The sequence below is a fragment of the Equus przewalskii genome, chromosome 22 (genome assembly GCF_037783145.1).
Source record: "Equus przewalskii isolate Varuska chromosome 22, EquPr2, whole genome shotgun sequence".
Classification (NCBI taxonomy): Eukaryota; Metazoa; Chordata; class Mammalia; order Perissodactyla; family Equidae; genus Equus; species Equus przewalskii.
In genome coordinates, this window is record NC_091852.1 from 39,157,959 (window position 1) to 39,178,376 (window position 20,418).

A 20,418-nucleotide genomic window follows, 5' to 3' on the forward strand; every position below is an offset into this window, starting at 1 on the left:
AAAATAGTAGGGACTAGTAAGAGCTCTCAAACTGCTTCTGTCACTATCAGAAATATCTCAAGGTGAGGCTAGCTAACATCATCTGTAAGGACAAGAATAAGATTCTTACTTTTTAATAATTCCCTTTATCAGGAATTTTTTGTAGATAAAGGTTTTGTGTTATTTTTACAATGAGAAAAATATGACCAAAAAATTAAGATAAAGAAAGCAGGTGTAGATCCTAATGCCAAGCGTTTTCTGCAAAATGCTGTTGACACGTTGGCCGGTTGTGCCTGAGGCCCGGGTTAGGTTCTGCTTGAGGAATGCAGCGGAGGAAGCCCCAGCTTGGAAGTGAGGACGTCCACAATGGCTTCCTGTCTCTGCCCCCAAATTCCTTTGTCGCTTAGTCTCTCATCTGCTAAATGAGGGATTGGATTGATTCCTAAGATTTCTGATCTCTACCCTCTTGAGAGAAGTAGTTTCTCACCTGAACTCCCATATTTGACTTATAAGATGGAGATGTTATCACATCAAAGCCTATTGGAATGTAGCGGCTTGAGGTTTCTGCGGCCCTGTTTCATATTTAAACATGGGTGTAAACGGGGATGTTGCTAATACTTGACTCATTGAAGGGTGAAAGCGAGCCGGAGCCTGGAGTACGTGGCACTTGGTTGGTCAGTTTTACAAAAAGAGAAAAGCCTGTTTATCCAGGCTGGAACAGTCATTCCAATGTTCTTAACCCCATTGGAACTGCTTTGGGGTTAACTTAGCATTTCCCTTAGGATACATGTGACAGAGGCCAGCCCCACGGCCAAGTAATTAAATTCGTGCGCTTTGATTCCGTGGCCCAGGGTTTCCCCCATTCGGATCCTGGGCGCAGACCTAGCACTGCTCATCGAGCCATGCTGAGGCAGCGTCCCAATGGCAGAGCCAGAAAGCCCTACAACTATAATGTACAACCATGTCCTGGGGGGCTTTGGGGAGAAGAAGATGAAGAAAAGAAAAGGAAGATTGGCAACAGATGTTAGCTCAGGTGCCAGTCTTTAATGAAAAAAAAAAAAAAAGACACGTAAGCCCAAGGGTTGGGAAGCACAGGGACTGGATTTTCATTCCTGCAGAGCACGGAGGACTTTTTCCTGTGTTACTCATGAGTTTAAGTTTAGAACAATGTAATGGATGTAGAAAGTGGCCTATTCTGAAAACTTCGGGTGAGAAATTGCTGGGTGACTTGGCACTGGGTTAATTATAGCCTCTCTTTTGTGGGTTTGAAAATATTTTATCAAAGAAACTGAACTAAGAGACTATAGAACGAAGTATGGCAGGGAGAGGAACAAGCTAAACAGGGCAGCAAAGAGACAGATTCCCAAATGTGGAGCAGGGCAAACAGCTGCTTTCTTCAATGGGTCAAAGGCATGAAAAAGAAGACAGGGTGGAGGGGAGGAATTACTCTCAATTTAGAGACATGACCTGAAATTGTCAATGCAACTGTTAGAAAAAGACATTTTTGAGGCCATCAGGAAAATTTGCATATGGCCTTAGTATTATGTGATGCTGAGGAATTGATGTTATTTCTATCAGATGTGATAATGACATTTCAGTGGAAAATAATCCACATATTTTGGTGGATCTGAGGTAGGGATAAAATGACGATGTTTGGTTTTGCAACCCTGGAAAATCTAACAGATGAAGCAAGTTTGACAAACTTTTGGAAATTGCTGAGTCTAGGTGATGGGTATATATGGCGTTCACTGTACAAGCCTCTACATCTGCGATGATTGAAAGTTTCCTATTGACTTCTGAAGTGCGTCACCTGCCCTCCTGAGCCCGCAGATGATTTGTCCCTACAGTCCAGTGTGGTTATCGTGTCACAGCCGCCAGACCACAGACATTTTAATTCCCGTTGGAAAGCATGTAGCCATCGACCCAGAGCCAGACAAGCTGAATACCATCTCGGAGCTGCTTTTCTTACTGTTGTCTTCAACTTGTTCAGAGCTGTTGATTCTGGAGTGAGGACCGACAGCTTGGCCTGGATGCAGTTGATTCACCAGCCCCCAGAGGATGGGAGATGGCTTTAAGAAAACCCAAAAACCTTTCACTTTGCTTTGTAGGACCACCAAGAGACCTCAGACCTTCTATGACGGAAGCTCCCCCTGTGCCAGAGGAGTGTGCCATATTCCAGCGGCTGACCCGTTCTGCCCCAAAACGAGAGAGGTGCGTAGACTTTGTGGAAGGTGCACCACAATAAATCATAAGGACTTGGGGTGGCATCTAGAGTTAGATGAATTGGCTCAGCATGTGGTCTCTTTTCCCCCTCAAATTTGTTTCTCATGCAAGGTTTAATGAAGAGCTGTTTCCCTTTGCTAATAATGCCTCTGCTACTATCAATCATTTGTAAGCTAACTCCCTCAAAGTTGCAACCTGCTTTTTTTATAAGTTTAGATTTTCCTGTCAGGATACTTTCTAAATAATTTGTTATATGATAGCATATTAGTCAAGAGTATCCAGTCTGGAATTAGATTACTTGGGGTCAAATCTCTCCTCTTCAGCGTAATAGCTGTGTGTCATTGGATAAGTTACTTAATGCCTCTGAGCTTAAGTTTCCTCATTTGTAAAATGAGGGTGATGATAACATGTACCTTATAGGACTGAGAGAGAAAAGAGTTAATACTTACAAAATACTTGGAACAGTTTCTGTCAGTTATGAGATAGCCAATGACTGCTTACTTCTTTTATAAATTAAATTACTATTGATAATCTGTAAATTGTCAGATTGGCATCATTTGCTTTGAGCTGAGTTCGGCCATTACTGTCCATCCTCCCCTCCGGGATTATAGTAAAAGCTCAGACAGAGGGGCGGCCCTACAAAGGCCAGTGGTGGTGGAAGGGGCGGAAGCGCAGCCTCAGCTCTCAGAGGATGAAAATGGTACCACGACTCAGCGTCCGTCACTCGGTCCACAATGGTGCTTGTCTGATAATCCCAGATTATCAGTCAGGTGGGACCCAACAGATCAGAAATATTGTCAGAGGAAAACTGCCTGGTCAAATCTGCTTTATAAATTAGCTTAGAGAATATAAATACCTAAACATGTTCTTCATTCAGATAATCTTATCACCTGCCTATGGAAAGTAGGTTTAGTTTAGCTTTTCTGTTTAGCCTGCGTAATCCTGTGCCACTGGTTTCCTTCTAGTTCACAGCAGGGCACCTCACTCTGGTCTCCAACAAAAATCTGGAATCCAAAGCCGGGGGTTGTGGGGCCGTTTCAGGTAGACCACTGTGTGTACCTTCTCTAACTTCTGTGAAAGTAAATGTTTTACTTGTTTAAAAAAAAAGGCAGGTTCAGTTTGTGTGAATGTATGTATTTAGATGTATGTGTTTCTGGGTGGTTATCAGCAGAACGCATCAGGATGTGCTGCTGGCCTTCCCTCTGAAACACTGATCTGTCCACGTAATAAATCTGCTCTCCAGGGGAAATCAGATGGATATAAAATTCTCGTCCATTTCAAAATGGGGGCAGCTTGGTAAGAAATGGACTAGGGAGAGAAAATGCATGTTAGTATGAGATCTGAGATCTGGTCTCAGGCAGAAAATAGTGATCTGTGTCACTAGGAGTAGAGGTGGCGGAGGGAGTGCTCGTGCTGTATGCTGAGCCTATGTAAATGTGAATTCCAGTAGTACAGTTTGACCTCCCTTGAGACCGAATGAATTCAGCTATTATTAGTCTAGCCAAGCCAAGGACCCCCATGTAAAAACTAAAGAGTGCTGGGGAAGGAGGTTTAAGAAAATATGAAAAGTAAGCCTCTAGAATATTCCTTTATTCTTCTGTACTCTAAAAGAGATTTTTAAATATTATCCAAAAATTTGAAGAGTAAATGGTGCAACCCTTGGTAATTATCACTTTCACTGTCACCGTTCATGTGATCCTTCATGTACTCATGAGGAAGGACTGTCAGTTGAATTGTCAGGTGGCAAGCAAGATGCACAGCGGTTGTACCGTACCTACCATTTGTGTTAAATATGTGTATATATAAAGAGATTAATATGGACATATTTGCATGTAAATACGTCTTTCTGGGAAGTTGACCAAAAAACTGGTAACAGTGGTTTCCCTTGGAGAGGTGAACGGGGTTGCCAGGACACAGGTGAAAGAAATACTTGTCACAGAATAATATCCTTTTGTACTGTTTATGTTGAGCTGTGTGCAAGTGTTACGTATTCCCAGAGCAGTGTCACTTCTAGTCACTTTAGGAGAGCATCTGAAACAAAGTCTGAAAATTCTGGTACATTAAGTATATTTAGCCTGGTGATATAATATTGCTAATATGCATTTGTGATGATGGCAATACATTCAAAAGTTCCATTATGATTACTCAAGACATGGAAGTGAAAGCATCTTAGCCTCAGACCCAGAGACGTCTCAGCCTGTGGTTTGTATTTCTGGTCCCTTGGGATGGCATTAGCGGTTCTCATGGGGGTGCAAGGTACTGGTTCAGGTGGCACCGCCCCAGGGTCTGTCTGTGGCTGGTCCACATCCACAGCCTCCACCTGCTCCTCCTCCCCATCATAGTACCCACCTCCCAGGGTGATGGGCGGACTTAGGTGCCGCAGGCCAGTGGCACGCGGTAGTTGGGATCTTCCCTCACACATCTCTGGAAGCACTCGGAAGTGTGGCCGAGACATGCAGCTTGGTTATTCGGGATTTTTAAAGACATCTAGTGTCTTTAAAACCTTCGGGGCTGAGCTGGTTGTATCTTAATTTTGAAAAAGAAAATGGCGGGGGTCAGGGAAGGAAGGAGTGGTTTAGGCCCTTGAATGCATGACCTGTGCTCTTTGGGGAGAAGTTGCGACTAAGCATAATCTTATTTTCAGCATCTGTAGGATAAATCAGCCTGATGTAGCATCAGCTGTTCATTGTCTGTGACTTGTCATGGTTCTAAATTTGGAGTTGCCAAGACGCTTGTTAAAATTCTTTCTCCCAATGCCATGGCACAGTATGAGTTATTTTTAAGGAGCTAGGTTAATTCGCTTATGTGGTTCAGACATGTGCAGGCAAGACTTTGGCCTAGATTGCAGCCTTCGATTGACTTTGAGTCACTCCTTTTTATATGTGTAGTATCCCAGGAACCTTTGCCAGTTATTTGGTAAACATTTTAGAAGCTGCCGGTGTTAATTGTTAGGAGACCAGTTTAGCATTTATATAGTGTTGACGCTGTGCCCAACACGGTTCTGTGCTGTATCTTCCTTAGCTTATTTAATTTTCACAATATGTCTGAGTTATACATTATCAGTCCCCTTTTACAGATGAGAAAACTAAGTCATACAAAGGTTAAGTGAATTTTCATCAGTGCTTGAGTAGGTTAACAGTTAAGTTTAAAAGACTAATTTTTTTTTAATTAAAGAAGAGTGTTGAAGCACAGGCTAAGAAAAAATGAAATTAATAACCTGAAAGTTAGACGTGCAATATTAATCAGACACTGGAAAAAGTGATCAAACTTTTAAATAATTTTTCTAAAGCCCCTGTGTGGCCTTGCCACTAAAGGGATGCCAAGGTAAGTTTATCCCTGGAAAGAAAAAAATCAGTGTGGCCTCGTTCTGTTTTGACCATACGTCCCTGGAGAGGCAGCAGACAAAGGAGATTATGAAGAAATCACTTTCTAACCAAAGAAATGCTTTTACAAAAGTCTTCAGATTTTGTAAGGGCAATGAGCGTAATTTCTCAGGGGCTGGCAAGCAGTTCTCAGCGCGTCTCTCTGAGGAGATGTGGGTGAGCAGTGGCCCCTGAGCTCAGCCTTGGAGGTGAAGAGCTCAGATCCAAGCTCACGTTCACAGCCCAGCTGAGTCTCTTCAAGCTGTTAAGAAGTCACTGAGATTCCAGTATGTCTACAAATGCCTGGTGGATAGAAAAAGCTCGCTGTTTGCTCTTGTAGCCGTGCGTGAGCTGTCTGCAGGGGCTGGGGAACAAGATTAAGTAAGTGGCTGAGCGTCTAGGAAGCACCCTTCTGTGATTTCCCAGGTTCTCTCTGAGGACCTGCGGGTCCTAGGCACTCACTGTAAAAGACGTTAACTAAGGAATTAACTTATTAAACCTCAGGGAAAGAATAAAATACTAAGCTCTACTTGTGTTTGTACGTTTTGAGTTTGTGGTTGTTTCTTTTCTAGGTCCTCATAGAGAATGCTAAGAAGCTAGGACTCCGGTGCCACTCAAAAGGGACAATGGTCACAATCGAGGGACCTCGTTTTAGCTCCCGGGCAGAAAGCTTCATGTTCCGCGCCTGGGGGGCGGATGTTATCAACATGACCACAGTTCCAGAGGCGGTCCTTGCTAAGGAGGCTGGAATTTGCTATGCCAGCATCGCCTTGGCAACAGATTATGATTGCTGGAAGGAGAATGAGGAAGAGGTAGGTGGAATTCTCTTCTGGACGAGTATGGCCTGGGTTTCCAGGTGCCTTGAGAGCCATTAAGAGAGTGTCTTAACTATTTGTCTCTCTCGCACTAGTTCCAGAAAGTGTCCTGCTACCAGGTTGTAAAGTCAGCTTTTCATACGTTGCCACATACTTTCTGTAGTTCCCACTGGAAGTTAAGAACAAAGATCTTCATAGGGAAGAAAAAGACACTGTTATCCAAGGGTCAACAATGAACAGTACATTGTAGGCATGTTGGGGATCATACTGAGACTTGGGCCTTATTTTAATGATAAAGGGTCTTTTGGTGATAATTTCCTTATGCTGTGCTGCTGTTTATTATGTTTGTTTTCAAAGGGAGAAACCTATTACGTCTTCCTGGTAAGAGGACTCTATATTCATACCTGTCTGTTTAACTTACCCTGACTGGATACCATCCTTGGTGTAGGAACACGACAGCAAACAGACAAGTCCCTAAGGGGCTAATGCTTTGGTTTTGGGGAGGGGCGAGGGGTAAAGGTTATGCAAACCAGTGTGAGAGCAGATTGCTTCCTGCCTTGGCTTTGTGCTCAGCCTGGTGACGTTTGTCTCCTCCTCTGCAGAGCTAACAGTGCTTCCCTTTAGTTGGCCACAGGGAGTTTGGAAAGCATACAGTTAGAGCTACTTCAGTTAAAAGCAGAGAAACTGAACCCTGTGTAAGTGGAAAGGCGTGAAGGTAAATACTGTTAAATGCCACAAGGAAGGCAGAGTCCAAGATGGCATCATCTCAGCCAGCCATGTGTGTCACTGTGCTTCAAACCAGATGTGCAGCCTGGCGTGGGGGGAAGGTTTTTGTGTTGCTAAACCCATCTTCATGTTGCCATTGTTCCATTTACCTGGGACACTGGGCCCATTATTTACCCCATTACTCTTCTCTAGGATGGAGCCGGGGCTTGGGGGTGACGGGTGTGAATTGTTTAGTTGCAATTCTGACCTTGCAGGGTAACTAGGAGAGTTAAACCAAATGATATATGCTGAGCAACTGGAATAGTGCTGCTCCTAGGAGGGTGGTCCTCAGATGGGAGCTAGGATGGAGTTGGGGGTGGGGAGATCAAAAACAAGTTTGTGAAGAAGGAAACTTTTGAGATTTGAGCTGAACCTTTTGATTAGATTAGATTAGATTTGAATGTGAGGAGGTTAGTAGAAAGGGCGTTTTGGGTGGAGCCCTGGAGCAGGAACAAAGAAGAGGAAAGAGAGGTCCGATTCTTTATGAAATATCAGTCACAGGAAAAGAGTAAATGTAGGGTAGATGTCTTGGATGCTTTATGACTGCATTCAATGACTCCACTTAAGACATGTGTTTACCTGTAGCTGGCAGGCACCCAAGTTGTCACTGCTTTGTGTTCCCACAGTAGTGGGCCCTTCCCTCTGCTATGGTGCTCATCATTTTTTTCTAAACACATTTTGGTGTTTGTGAGAAGTGTCTGGACCTTATACTCCAGGAAATAGAGAGAAAACTACATTCATGGTGACCCTGAATCTTAGAGGTTTTCTAAGCATAGTGAAGTGCGACAAGTTCTATACCTCTCATTGTCCATTTTATAATCACAACTGGTTCCAGCTTTTCCTTGTGAGGCAATTTTAGTCATGTACAAAGTAGGCAATAGTATGAACTACCATGAATCCAGAATCCAGCGTCAACCATTATCACATCAACTTACAGTCAATTGTATTTCATCTACGCTCTCATCCATAATTTTATCCATTAACATGTCAGGAGATATCTAACATAACTGCATCATAGTTATCACATTCAAGCAATAATTCCTTAATATAGCCAAAGTTCAAGTTTCTAGTTATTGCAAATATCATAAATGATGTTATCCAAAAAGAAATCAGGTTTTTTGTCCCATAGAGTTTCCCACAGTCTAAATTGCTGAAATCGTCTCCTTAGGGTAGGTTAGCAGGTTGTTCTGTCGTCTGTTGTTTTCTGTAAATTGGCAGCTGGATCTACAGGTTTGATCACACTCAGGTGTCATATGTAGTGATTTGTTTTTCCATCAGGAAGCACATTAAAATGAGTTGTTCATTTGGTTTTAGTTATTTTTGTTTTGTGATCTTAGCCATCCATTCATTGATTCATTGGGAGCTGTAACATGAAAAATGATGATCCATTGATTCCATCATCTTTCTTTATTGGAAGACTTCTCTAAAGGGAAATGTGCTGATCTTCTGACTGGTTATCCAGTTTGGCAACAGTTTTAAGACTGGAATTCATTCTCTGGACATGGAGAGAATAGACAGAGCTTTCCAGAGCATGCTCGCACATTATACATCTGAGGGAGTTCCTCAGACACCATATTGAAAACCAGCGGTGCTTTTTAGAAATATCATTGAGTTACTCCAAGACCTCCCCACTGGGACCAAGACCATCTTGATAAATGCCCAGCTTGCAGGGCTCCAGATTGAAACTGGGGTAAACTGACCACGCAGGTCAGGTAGGAGCTCAGGAAAACATTCCATGAACAGCAGTGGAATTTTTAATTTCTGGCAACATCCTGTGCCGTTGTTTCTCTAGGTTTCAGTGGACCGGATTTTAAAGACCCTGAAAGAAAATGCCAATAAAGCCACAAGTTTACTCCTCAGTACCATACCCCAGGTAGGGTCCATGGAATGGTCAGAGACTCTTCGTACTCTGAAGGTGAGTATCCTCAGCCATCTGCAAGCAGACGCTTCCATAGGCCCTCAGCTGCCTTTTCCTCTTATTTGCACTTCAACCTTGGTCCCTCTACTCATGTATTTTCTACTAGCCTAGAGGTTTTCTACAAATTTTCATGTCATTTATAGTATACCATCCTAACCATTTGTGAAACTGAGTAGTCATATATTCTGCCTCGTAATGCAAGACCATTGGAAGGTGAGGTGGGGAGCGTTTTCTTATCTAGTCTGCCAGGTTGTTGGCACTGTCCCGTTCTGCAGTGTGTCTCTAAGTCTTCCGAAGATTCATAGTGCCTTCTCTGCCCGAACCTTACATTGCTGACAAAGCTGTTTTCTCTTTGGCAGATCCATGCAAAGTGTCGGCAGCCTTTAAAGCTGAGACACTGACATAGCAATACCAAAATGGTGCTGGGGGCTGTCTGCTTACGGTTAATGTTGCATCACGTGAAGACAGTAATTCATGGTGAACGTCAGATGGGTTGCATATTGGTAGCTTTTCAGCTCCAGTGTAGTCGTGTGCTGCATAATGACATTTTGATCAACAATGGACTGCATATGTGACCGCGGTCCCATAAGATTAGTACCATATAGCCTGGGTGTGTGGTAGGCTGTACTATCTAGGTTTGTGTAAGTGCACTGTAGGTTGTTCACACAACGAAATCACTAACAGCACAGTTCTCAGAACATAGCCCCATGGTTAAGCGAAGCATGACTGTATTAATTCCCAGACTATAATTTAAACTGACTGACAAGCTCAGAGATGCATGATTTTTATTTGGACATTTTATAACTCTCTGATCAAGCACATTAGATAAGGAGTTGCCTCACATTGGTCAGATATCGCATTGACCTGGTATCCAGAGAGGGTAGCCTGCATATCCTGAGGTCTCCTAGAACACGCCTGTGCTCTTGGGTCTCATGGCAGTAGTTGAGAGGGGACTTGAAAGGTTGATGTAAGCCCTTCCTACACTGCTGAATTACCACTGAGGAGCCCCGCACCGAGAGTGACAGTTTTAGTGTGATGACATGATAGGGTAGTAAATGATTGACAGCTGATGGGTGTGGAGGCGCCATGATTTATAGTGTTTCCTGATTTACATGGTATAAATTCTCCAGCACAGCTGATTTCAAACTATCAGCATGAAGCCCCTGATAAGCTGGGAAGTGATACACACAGTCATTTCTTGCAAGCTGGTACAGGCAGGCTCACGCGCACCAGTGTAACTAGGGTGCCTCTCAGCCTTTAGGACTGCACAGTCAGGGATACTGGAATTTGTAATCTGTCTTCCCTAGTAGACTTCAAGTCCCTAAGGAGCAGGAAATACGACTTTTAGTTTCAACCTGTATACCTAGGAGATAAATGTTCATTAATGAATAAATGACAGCTCCTTCCTCCCAAGACATGTGCCATCATAACTGAAGTGCAGGAAGCCCTTAGAATTATGAAGAAAAGGGAAACAGAATATAAATTCTAAGAATTGGAGAATGTCAGTTTGAACTAGCAACAGTTCCATTCAGATGCATAAAATGCAATAGAGCAGCCTGACTTCAGCTTGTCTAAATGAGCACACTATTGATTGGCGGGAAGTGTGATTCATACTTTGTGTTCCTGGGGTTAATGTTACCTGCAAGATTTGGTGGGGGCTTTTTTTCCTTCATTTAAGTTTCCTGACTAACCCCTTTTTGACCCTAGAGTCTTGAAGATAATTTCTCAAGCAATAATTTCTTACTTCAGCTTCATTTTTAAGTAAAAATGCTTGGAAGGTAGAAATCAGTGTTCTCTTTTCCTTCTAGGAAGCTTCTGAAAGTGTGTGTAAAATTGTGTGGTTTTGGATGTATGCGTTTTTAGAAAGCGTTAGTATGTGTAGTTTTCATCAGATTCTCCAAGTGGGATGTGTGACCTAAAGAGAGGAAATGAAGAATTGCTGCTCTAGACACAGTTGAGAATCGTGGCCTCCATTCTACAGCGTGAAGGAACCCCCAATCCCCTTATTCTGGGGTCGTGTTTCCAGTCCTCCCAGCACTGAAATGTATATCATTCATTCACTCACTAATTCATTCCAGAAACGCTTAGTGAGCACCCACTGTAAGTCCAGCTGTGGTTTGCAAAGATACATGAGACTTGCAGTGATGAAGAAGACCCTACTCTTTTTGGACATACTACATATTAAAATTTCAGTGGACTTTTTTTCAGCAGGATAAGATGAAAGATGGGGGTCCCATAAACGATAATCCAGACCGAGGGTTGTGTCCTGGTGGATGTGAAAGGGGACGGAGATAAGTGAGAATCAGAACAGTCCTCTAGATAAGTGTGATGGACGTCACTTTACAGGAAAGGAGAGTGAGGGACCAAGAGTTCGGAGCGACGCCGGATGTCCCACATCTGGTTAATGATTTTCAAACTTTGGTGAATGTGAGAATATTCTGGAGAGTGTGTTAAAAGTGTATGTCCCCTGAGACCTCACTCCATAAAATGAAAATCTGGTTTTTAACAAGCACTCCAGGTGATTATCATGCTCACACATCTGTAAACCCACTGCCTGTGGTAAGTTCTTGGCTGATCGTAATCTGTGCCTGCTTTCTTCCTTTCAGGATATGGCCCGGTTTTCTGTTTTATTACCAAAAGATTAAAACAGTGTGGCTGCCCAGAAGAGAAGAAGACTTTCTCATTCTACACATTTATTGAATTCCTGCCTAACTTTAAAAAAATGGAAAAGACATGCAGCTTTAATGCCCTTGCACGCTAAGGAAGAACATAGAAGACATTGCACGAGTCAGAGATGGCTTTTCTCAGCCATGGACTGCTTCAGAAAACAGAAGGAAAGCAGATGACCAGCAAGTGTCTAGAAAATTCTTACACTTTAGAAAAAAGACAAGAAGATATCATTCACCCTCCCCCATTAAATTTGTAACAATAAATGGTGGGAGGTGGCATCTAATTTCCTATGTTGGCAAGGAATAAGAAGAAGAAATGGGACTCTTAGGTCATTTATTGGTGTGACTGTAAATTGATACAATCTTTTTGGAGGGCACTTTGGTAAAATGTATCAAAAGGCTTAAAAAATACACCCTTTGTGCTGGTTACTCCTAGGAATTTATCTTTAAAACATTATTGGAGATACATACAAAGAATTAGGTATAAAGAAGTATGTCCAATAGAGTGTTAGTTATAATAACAAATATTCAAAACAATCTGAAAATCCAAAAATTGGAGGTAAATTATAATTTAACACTAGATTGTGAAATAGCCAACTAGAGGTCATGTTTTCACATAATATTTGATGTTCTAAAGAAGTGGTGACTCTATAATATGAAATGAAAAAACATATATAAGCACTTTACTGATTTTGTTTTAAAATTCTGTACCTAAATGTACCAAAAGATTGGAAAGATATATGTAATCTTTTGTTACTGTATGTGGGAGAGGGATACTGGGAAATTTCAATTTTATTTATATTTTTCTGTCTCTTCACATTTTTATACAATGAATATAATCAAATAAAGTTTTTTTAAAAATAAAAATGGACTTAGAAAGATCCAGGTCTTGAAAACACACTGTTTCTGATAATGAAGCCAAATTTAAGATGGTAATACTAAGAGGAGTTCTGTTTGAGTTCCAACTTATTTTGTTACAAAAGAAGATCGCTAATGACTACATAGTCAGAATGATATTTGAGTTTGCAACAACTTGAGAAAAGCTGGGTGTTTAATACTGAGTCTTAAAGGTACACTATTTAAGGAACTATGTATATACATATAGTGTGCCAGATATTTCTTAAATTAATATTTGACTTTTTGAGAGGTGACGTCAGCATCGTGGCAGTGTGACTTGTTCCCTTTCTCCCCTCTAAGTTACAACTAAGTGGACGTTCATTAACCAGCAGAGGATTCCCTACACAGCACAATAGGACGTCCGAGAGATCCACGCAGCTGTGCATCTGAAGGTGGGTGGACTGGATCCCTGGGAGGCAGTGGAACTAGGTGAGTGCACCCCTCTCCAGCCCCCGTATCAGCAAGCCGGGTTGTGGATGCTCACACTATGGCCATCATGACTGTAAGTGGAGGCAAGGGCAGCCAGGGCTATGCAAATGCTTTCAGAGTTGTAGCCAGGCCCGCGGGAGTGCCCATCATGCTGTGGTAGCCCCGCCAGTGGGAAGCCTCTACACCAAGTGGTGGCAGCTCAGCCCCCATGCAGGCACTCACCCCTTGAGCACAGTGCAGGTGAGAAGTCACTCCACCCACTCAGAAGGTGCCCAGCCCATGGAGCACAGCAGCCCGTGGGACCAACCAAGTGGCGGCCCAGCTGCCACACAGGCGCCTGCCCACTGAGCACAGTGCAAGTGAGAAAGCACCCCACCGATGGAGCACAGCAGACTGCAGGGCCCACCCAGTGGCAGCTGAGCCCCCACAAAGGCACCTGCCTGCTGAGTGCAGCACATATGAGAAGGCATCCTACCCTCGGAGCACAGCAGGCTGTGAGACCCACCGAGTAGTGGCTCAGCCTCTGAGTAGGCACCTCTCCTGCCTAGCACAGCAGCTCAGCCCATCCCCAGCTGAGCACAGCAGCCCTGCCTGCACAAGAGTGACCTGCCCCCGGTTTGTGACCCACCTACTCAGCATAGAGGACTGGCCCAGGTGAGCTCAGCCTACAGAACATCTGTGGCCAGCCTGTACAAACGTGGAGCAGCCCTACCAGCTCAACTTCCAGCAGATGGAGCGGAATCAGAAAACACAGGTCTTGCTCCCCTGCAGTGGTGGCAGGTGGCATTTGTGACCAGATAATACCACAGGTGCACTTGCAAAGGATGAATTCATTGAACGTCATGAGGAGCTACAATAATACTTCAGAGCAGAAAGAAAGTGACAAATCTCTAGAAACCAATCCTGAAGTCAGAGAAGTTTACAATCTAAGTGATAGAGAATTCAAAACAGTTGTCATAAAGAAATTCAATGAGTTACAAGAAAACTCAGAAAGTTCAATGAGCTCCGGAATAAAACTAATGAGCAGAAGTAATACTTCATTAAAGAGAGTGAAACTAAAAGAAAACCAAACAAGTTCTGGATATGAAGAAAACAATTGAGATAAGAAATAATCTAGAAAACATAAAGAATAGAGCTGATGATATAGAAGACAGGAAAAAGCTTCAGGTAGAGGAGGAAAGAGAACTAAGATTGAACAGAAAATGAAGAAATTCTTTGAGAGATATCTGACTCAATTAAGAAAAGCAATATAAGGATCATAAGTATTTCAGAGGGAGAAGGGAGGGAAAAAGGAGCAGAAAACTTCTTCAAAGAAATAACAGATGAGGACTTGCCAAACCTGGGCAAGTAACTGGACTTACAAGTGCGTGAAGCCAATAGAACTCCTAATTAGATCAATGTTAATAGATCTTCTCCAAGGCATGTAATACTAAAACTGGCAAAAGTCAATGACAAAGAAGAAATATTACTGGCAGCAAGACAGAAGAAAATAACCTACAAAGGAACCCCTATCAGGCTTTCAGTGGATTTCTCAGCAGAAACCTTACAGACTAGGAGAGAGTGGAATGATATATTCAAAATTCTGAAAGACAGAAGCTTTCAGCCAGGAATACTCTATCCAGTGAATGCATTCCTTCAGATATGATGGAGAAATAAAAGCTTTCTCAGATAAACAAAGGTGAGGGAGGTCATTGCCACTAGACCTCCCTTACAAGAAATGATGAATGAAGCCCTCCCACCTGTAACAGCAAGGCAAAGGTTTACAAAGCTATGAACAAGGAGATAAATAGGACAAATCAGAAAATTTCATGTCTCTATCAGGACAGGTTAGCAAGCAAATATAAAAGCTAAAGGGAAGTAAAGCATAAAAAGTAATTATAATCACTTCAGTTTAGTTACAAATTCACAACACACAAAAGAATAATTTGTGACAATAATAACTCAGAGAGGGAAGAGGAAAGCGATGGAAGCTGCTTAGGCTAGTGGAGATAAGAGGCTATCTGAAAATGGACTATCTCATCTATGAGATCTTTTAGGCAAACCTCATGGTAACCACTAAACAAAAAATCAGAGCAGAACTACAAATCATAAAGAAAAAAACCATCACAGAAAACCACCAAACTGTAATGGCAGTCAGAAATACAAGGGGGAAAAAAACGTGGAAACACAGAAGACCTGGAAAAAAAGAGACAAAATGGCAGTATTAAGCCCTCATATATCAATAATCGCTCTAAATGTAAATGGATAGAATTCGCCAATCAAATACACAGAGGGGCTGGAGGGATTAAAAAACAAGACCCAACAATATGCTCCCTCCAGGATAGCATGAATCTATATAGAAAATACCCTAAAGAATCCACCACAAAGCTATTAGAAATCATCAACAACTACAGCAAAGTTTCAGGGTAGAAAATCTACAAAATCTACAAAAATCAGTTGCATTTCTAAACACTGGTAGTGAACTAGCAGAAAGAGAAGTCAAGAATACAATCCCATTTACAATCACAACAAAAAGAATAAAATACCTAGCAATAAATTTAACCAAGGAGATGAAACACTTATACACTGAAAATTGTAAGAGATTATCGAAAGAAATCGAAGAAGACATACAGAAATGGAAAGATAGTCCATGTTCATGGATTGGAAGAATAAACATAGTTAGAATGTCCATATTACCTAAAACAATCTAGAGATTCAATGCAATCTCAATCAGAATCCCAGTGACATTCTTCATAGAAATAGAACGAAGAATACTAAAATTTACATGGAACAGAAGACCCCGAATAGCCAAAGCAATTCCGAGAAAAAAGAACAAAGCTGGAGGCAAGCCCTGACTTCAAAATATGCTACATAGCTATAGTAATCAAAACAGCATGGTACTAGCACAAAAACAGACACATAGATCAATGGAACAGAACTGAAAGCCTAGAACTAAACCCACTCATCTCTGGACAGCTAATCAACAAAGGAGCCAAGAACATACAATGGAAAAAGCAAAGTATCTTCAATAAACGGTATTGGGAAAACTGGACAGCCACGTGCAAAAGAATGAAAGGAGATCATAATCTTATCCCATACACAAAAATTAACTCAAAATGGATTAAAGACTTGAATGTAAGACCTGAAGCCATTAAACTAATAGAAGAAAATATAGGCAGTACCCTCTTTGACATTGGTCTTAGCAGCATCTCTGAATACCATGTCTACTCAGGCAAGGGAAACAAAAGAAAAAATTAATGGGACTACATCAGACTAAAAAGCTCCTGCAAGACAAAGAAAATCATGAACAAATGAAAAGATAACCCACCAACTGGGAGAAAATATTTGCAAATCATACATCTGACAAAGGGTTAATTTCCAAAATATATAAAGAACGTATACAACTCAACAACAAAAAAACAGACAACCCCATCAAAAAATGGGCAAAGCATATGGACACACGTTTTTCCAGAGAAGATTTACAGATGGCCAACAGGCACATGAAAAGATGTTCAATGTAACTAATATTAGGAAATGCAAATCGAAACTACAGTGAGATATCACCTCATACCTGTTAGAATGGCTATAGTTAACAAGACAAAATAAGAAATGAGGGAGAGGATGTGGAGAAAAGAGAACTCTCCTACACTGCTGTTGGGAATGCAAACTGGTGCAGCCACTATGGAAAACAGTATGGACATTTCTCAAAAAATTACAAATTGAAATACCATATGATCCAGCTATCACGCTACTGGGTATTTACCCAAAGTTCATGAAATCAACAGTACGAAGAGACTTATGCACTCCTATGTTCATCACAGCATTATTCACAATTGCCAAGTCGTGGAAGCAATCCAAGTGCTCATTACCTGATGAATGGATAAAGAAGATGTGGTATATATGTACAATGGAATACTACTCAGCCATTAAAAAAAGACAAAATGGTCCCATTTCCAACAACATGGGTAGACCTTGAGTATTATGTTAAGCAAAATAAGCCAAAAACTGCATGATTTCACTCATATGTAGGAGCTAAACAAATGGATGAAGAGAACAGATTAGTGGTTGCCAGTGGGGAAGGGGGTTGGGAGGTGGGTGAAAGAGGCACATATATATGGTGATGGATAAAAATTAGACTACTGGTGGTGAGCTCAATGCAGTCTATAGAGAAACTGATAAGTAATAATGTACACATGAAGTTACAGAATGCTATAAATCATTATGACTTCTATTTAAAAAATTGAAAAAACTAAAGTTAAATAAAATAACTTCTTCCCAAGTGCTTCCCAAGTACATATGAATATAGCCATCTCCCGGTTAAAGTGGCTTCCGTTATCACATACCTCTTGATGCCCTCAAATCTACTTCTCTTTCTCAAATGGTTTTCCTGAGCTCTAGTTCTGTACATCCGATTGCCTGTTAATATCTCTGACTGGATGCCCAGCAGACACCTCAGACTTGAAAGGTAAATGCATTCTTCTCCAGCTTGATCGCCCCATCCCTAGACCACTTTTTCCTGTGCTCCCTATCTTGATGAATGGCTCCACCACCTACCCAATTGTCTGAGACAGCAACCTGGCCATTACCCTCTGCTCCTCCTCTCTCAACCCGCACAGTCAATTTGTCCTCAAGACCTGTCAAGTCTACCCCTTAGATATCTCCTAATTTTGTCTCCCAACTCTTGGCTTCCTAGTATCACTGCCTTAGTTCAGACTCCCATCTTCCCCTGCCTGAATTATTCACCAACTCTCTAACTGGTCTTCTTGTCTCCAGTATTAGCCACTCTATAACCAACCAGACCTCCATATGCTCTCAGATTCATCCTTCTACGTCACAAATATCACAGTGTTGCTTCTCTGCTTAAAAATGACTCTCCATTGATTTTTAGGATAGAATCTTAGTAGCTTTGTGCATGAGGCTCTTCATCAGAACACTGTCTTTACATTCAGCCTCTTCTCTCATCACCTCCTCTGCCAGACTCTTAATCCAGGCATAATTAGTTACTGTAAACCTGAGCCAACCTAGCCCTTTTCCTCCTTACAGAATACTGTCTCCAGCCAACTTTGCTTGGCTTCCTCCTTCTGATCCATTGGAGACTGCATTCCCCCTAGAAAGCCTTCCCTCACCCCTCCATTCTGTGCTCCCTAGTACTCTGCATCCATCCATCTGTTTATTTACTCATCACATATTTATCCAGCAGTATGGCCCAGACAATGTGGATGCACTGTGAACAAGACAGTCAAGGTCCCTGCAGCCCAGAGGGCATATTTGTACCTAGTTACTTATTCTTCGTCTCTCTTTAGATTGAGCTCTTGAAAGGCACAAATTAATGTGTCCTACTCACTTTTGTATCTCCAGTACTCAGCACTATCAGGGCAGGCCGCAGTGGTGCCGGTCACTTCAGGGGAACCTCCAGCTGACAGTGGCAATGCCAGGTGGGATGCGCCTCCTGCCAGGGTCATCGGGGTGGTGGCGAGCTCAGCCAGAGTGGTGGGGGCCTGGGATTCAGGCACAGCCCCTCGGTGGCCCAATGCCCCGGCTATAGCAGCAGCTGCCGTAGTCCACGACGTGTCCAAGGCGGTGGAGCTCTGCCTTCTGTAGGGCCTCTACCTCAAGCCCATCACAAGGATACCATGAGCCCGGCCCTCCTGCCGCTGAAGTAGCTGGGAAGTCCATCTCCAACTGGGAGGCGATGGAAAGGCTGAAGGGCACGGTGCACAATCATCAGTTCTCCACCCTCCAGATTTCCAAGAACACCGTGGACTTCATCCACTTCAAGGGCGAGGTGGAGAAAAGACTCCGGTCAAGTCTTTCGTGACCTGCCTCCACAGCAAGACCATCCAGCTCTGCGGCGTCTACAACATCCTCAAGTTGCCGGGCCGCCGAATTCAAAATCCATTTCCCCACCTGCCATAATGAGAAGGATATGAAGGAAATGCTGCCGGGAGAGAGGCCAGGACGTGATTCCACCTGGAGGGGCTGCCCTGCACGTGGGTCACCTTGAAGGAGTCGGGTTCAGAGAAGCCTAATGAGGACATTCTGGTCAAGGTGTTTGAGAAGTTTAAGGAGATACAGAATGTGGACATCCCCATGCTGGACCCCTGTTGGGAGGAGATGAGAAGCCAGAACTTCCACACATTAAGTTTGGGGGACACTTGACCCTGAAGGCATATGTCCAGAACCGTAGGTACATGGGCTTTATCCAAGTCATGAGCATCTTGTGTGGGATGAAGCTCAGGTACAACGGCAAGGATGGCAAGGCTGTGGCCTCCAACTTCAATGTTTCTGTTGACTCAACTGCATACCTAAGTGATGCCTCAATGAAGAAACCACCGCGAAGAGAAGAAAAAAATCTCCGAGAGAAAGAGGCAGAGGAGAGGCAGAGAGCAGAGGAAGGGAAACAGAAAATGCTAGAAGAATTGGAGAGAGAAAAGAAAAAGAAAGGAGAAGCTTCGCAGGAGGGAATGAAAACAGAGGGATGGTGAATTCTGTTGGAATCAGAAAAACTCGAGGAGCTACAAGCAGAGGAGCCAAAAAGCTACAAGAAAAAAATAAAATTGGGAGAGTGGAAGCTGCTGCTGGCTCAGAGGATCCTGCAGCACATCAGCTGTTTGCCGAGCTGCTGGGCAGAGCCGAGGACCTGCCCCGGGAGCGGCTGGTCTTGACACTCAGCAGGAAGCAACCGCTTCCTGTTCTGGGCTTCGACCTGTGCATTTCTCTGAAACTCGGGGCCAGTGTCACAGCCCCCCTTTCCTTGACTGGTTACAACCATCATTGAACGAAATAAGTGTTAATACCAAGAAAGAACTATATACCAGAAAAAAAATTTGGGGAGAGTGTGCAAAAACAATTTTTTATCATTTTAGAGTGACTCTCAGTAACATAAACAAGAAACTACTCTTGGCTAGAAAGCGCTTACACTAAGGGACAGTCTAAACGAACCTGCGAGTGGTCATGCGCTGTTCACACCAGTCCTCGAGTTTCTTTCATGTATCTCAGAGCATGGTGGATCAGCACTATCCAGCAGAAATACAATGCAAGCCATACATGTAATTTTACACTTTTTAGTAGTCACATTTAAAAAAATAAAAATAAACAGGTCAAATTAATTTTAATAATATATTTATTTAACTAATATATCCAAAATATTATTTGAACATATAATCAATGTAAAATCTATTGAGATATAGATTCTATTTTTGGTACTGTCTTTGAAATCCGATGTTTATTTTACATTTACAGCACAACTCAAGTTGGAGCAGCCCCATTTCGGGTGCTCAGGAGCCACGTGTGGCTGGTGGCTGCTGTACTGGCCAGCACGTCTCTAAGGCAGAACAGTGGTTTCAGGTGGTACTTTTGCAGGAGGCCATTTTCCTCAGATG

At 42.6% G+C, this 20,418-nt stretch overlaps 1 protein-coding gene and 1 pseudogene across 7 annotated transcripts in view; both read left to right on the top strand.

Annotated features, from left to right (window-relative positions):
* The window catches only part of LOC103544582 (S-methyl-5'-thioadenosine phosphorylase), a 31,977-nt gene extending 19,379 nt beyond the window's left edge, over positions 1-12,598 (top strand). For 4 of the 7 annotated variants that reach the window (XM_070589704.1, XM_070589702.1, XM_070589703.1 and 1 more), the window contains 4 exons: positions 2,088-2,190; positions 6,137-6,376; positions 8,937-9,059; positions 11,669-12,598. In XM_070589704.1, the coding sequence (XP_070445805.1) occupies positions 2,088-2,190; positions 6,137-6,376; positions 8,937-9,059; positions 11,669-11,707 (505 nt within the window). In that variant the 3' untranslated portion in view covers positions 11,708-12,598. Of the gene's footprint in view, positions 1-2,087; positions 2,191-6,136; positions 8,857-8,936; positions 9,060-11,668 lie in introns of all 7 variants that reach the window. The other 3 variants (XR_011531320.1, XR_011531318.1, XR_011531319.1) reach the window with 2 other exon arrangements.
* A 517-nt stretch (positions 12,599-13,115) lies between these two features.
* Positions 13,116-19,814, top strand: LOC103541932 (A-kinase anchor protein 17A pseudogene; annotated as a pseudogene).
* Positions 19,815-20,418: the final 604 nt, after the last annotated feature.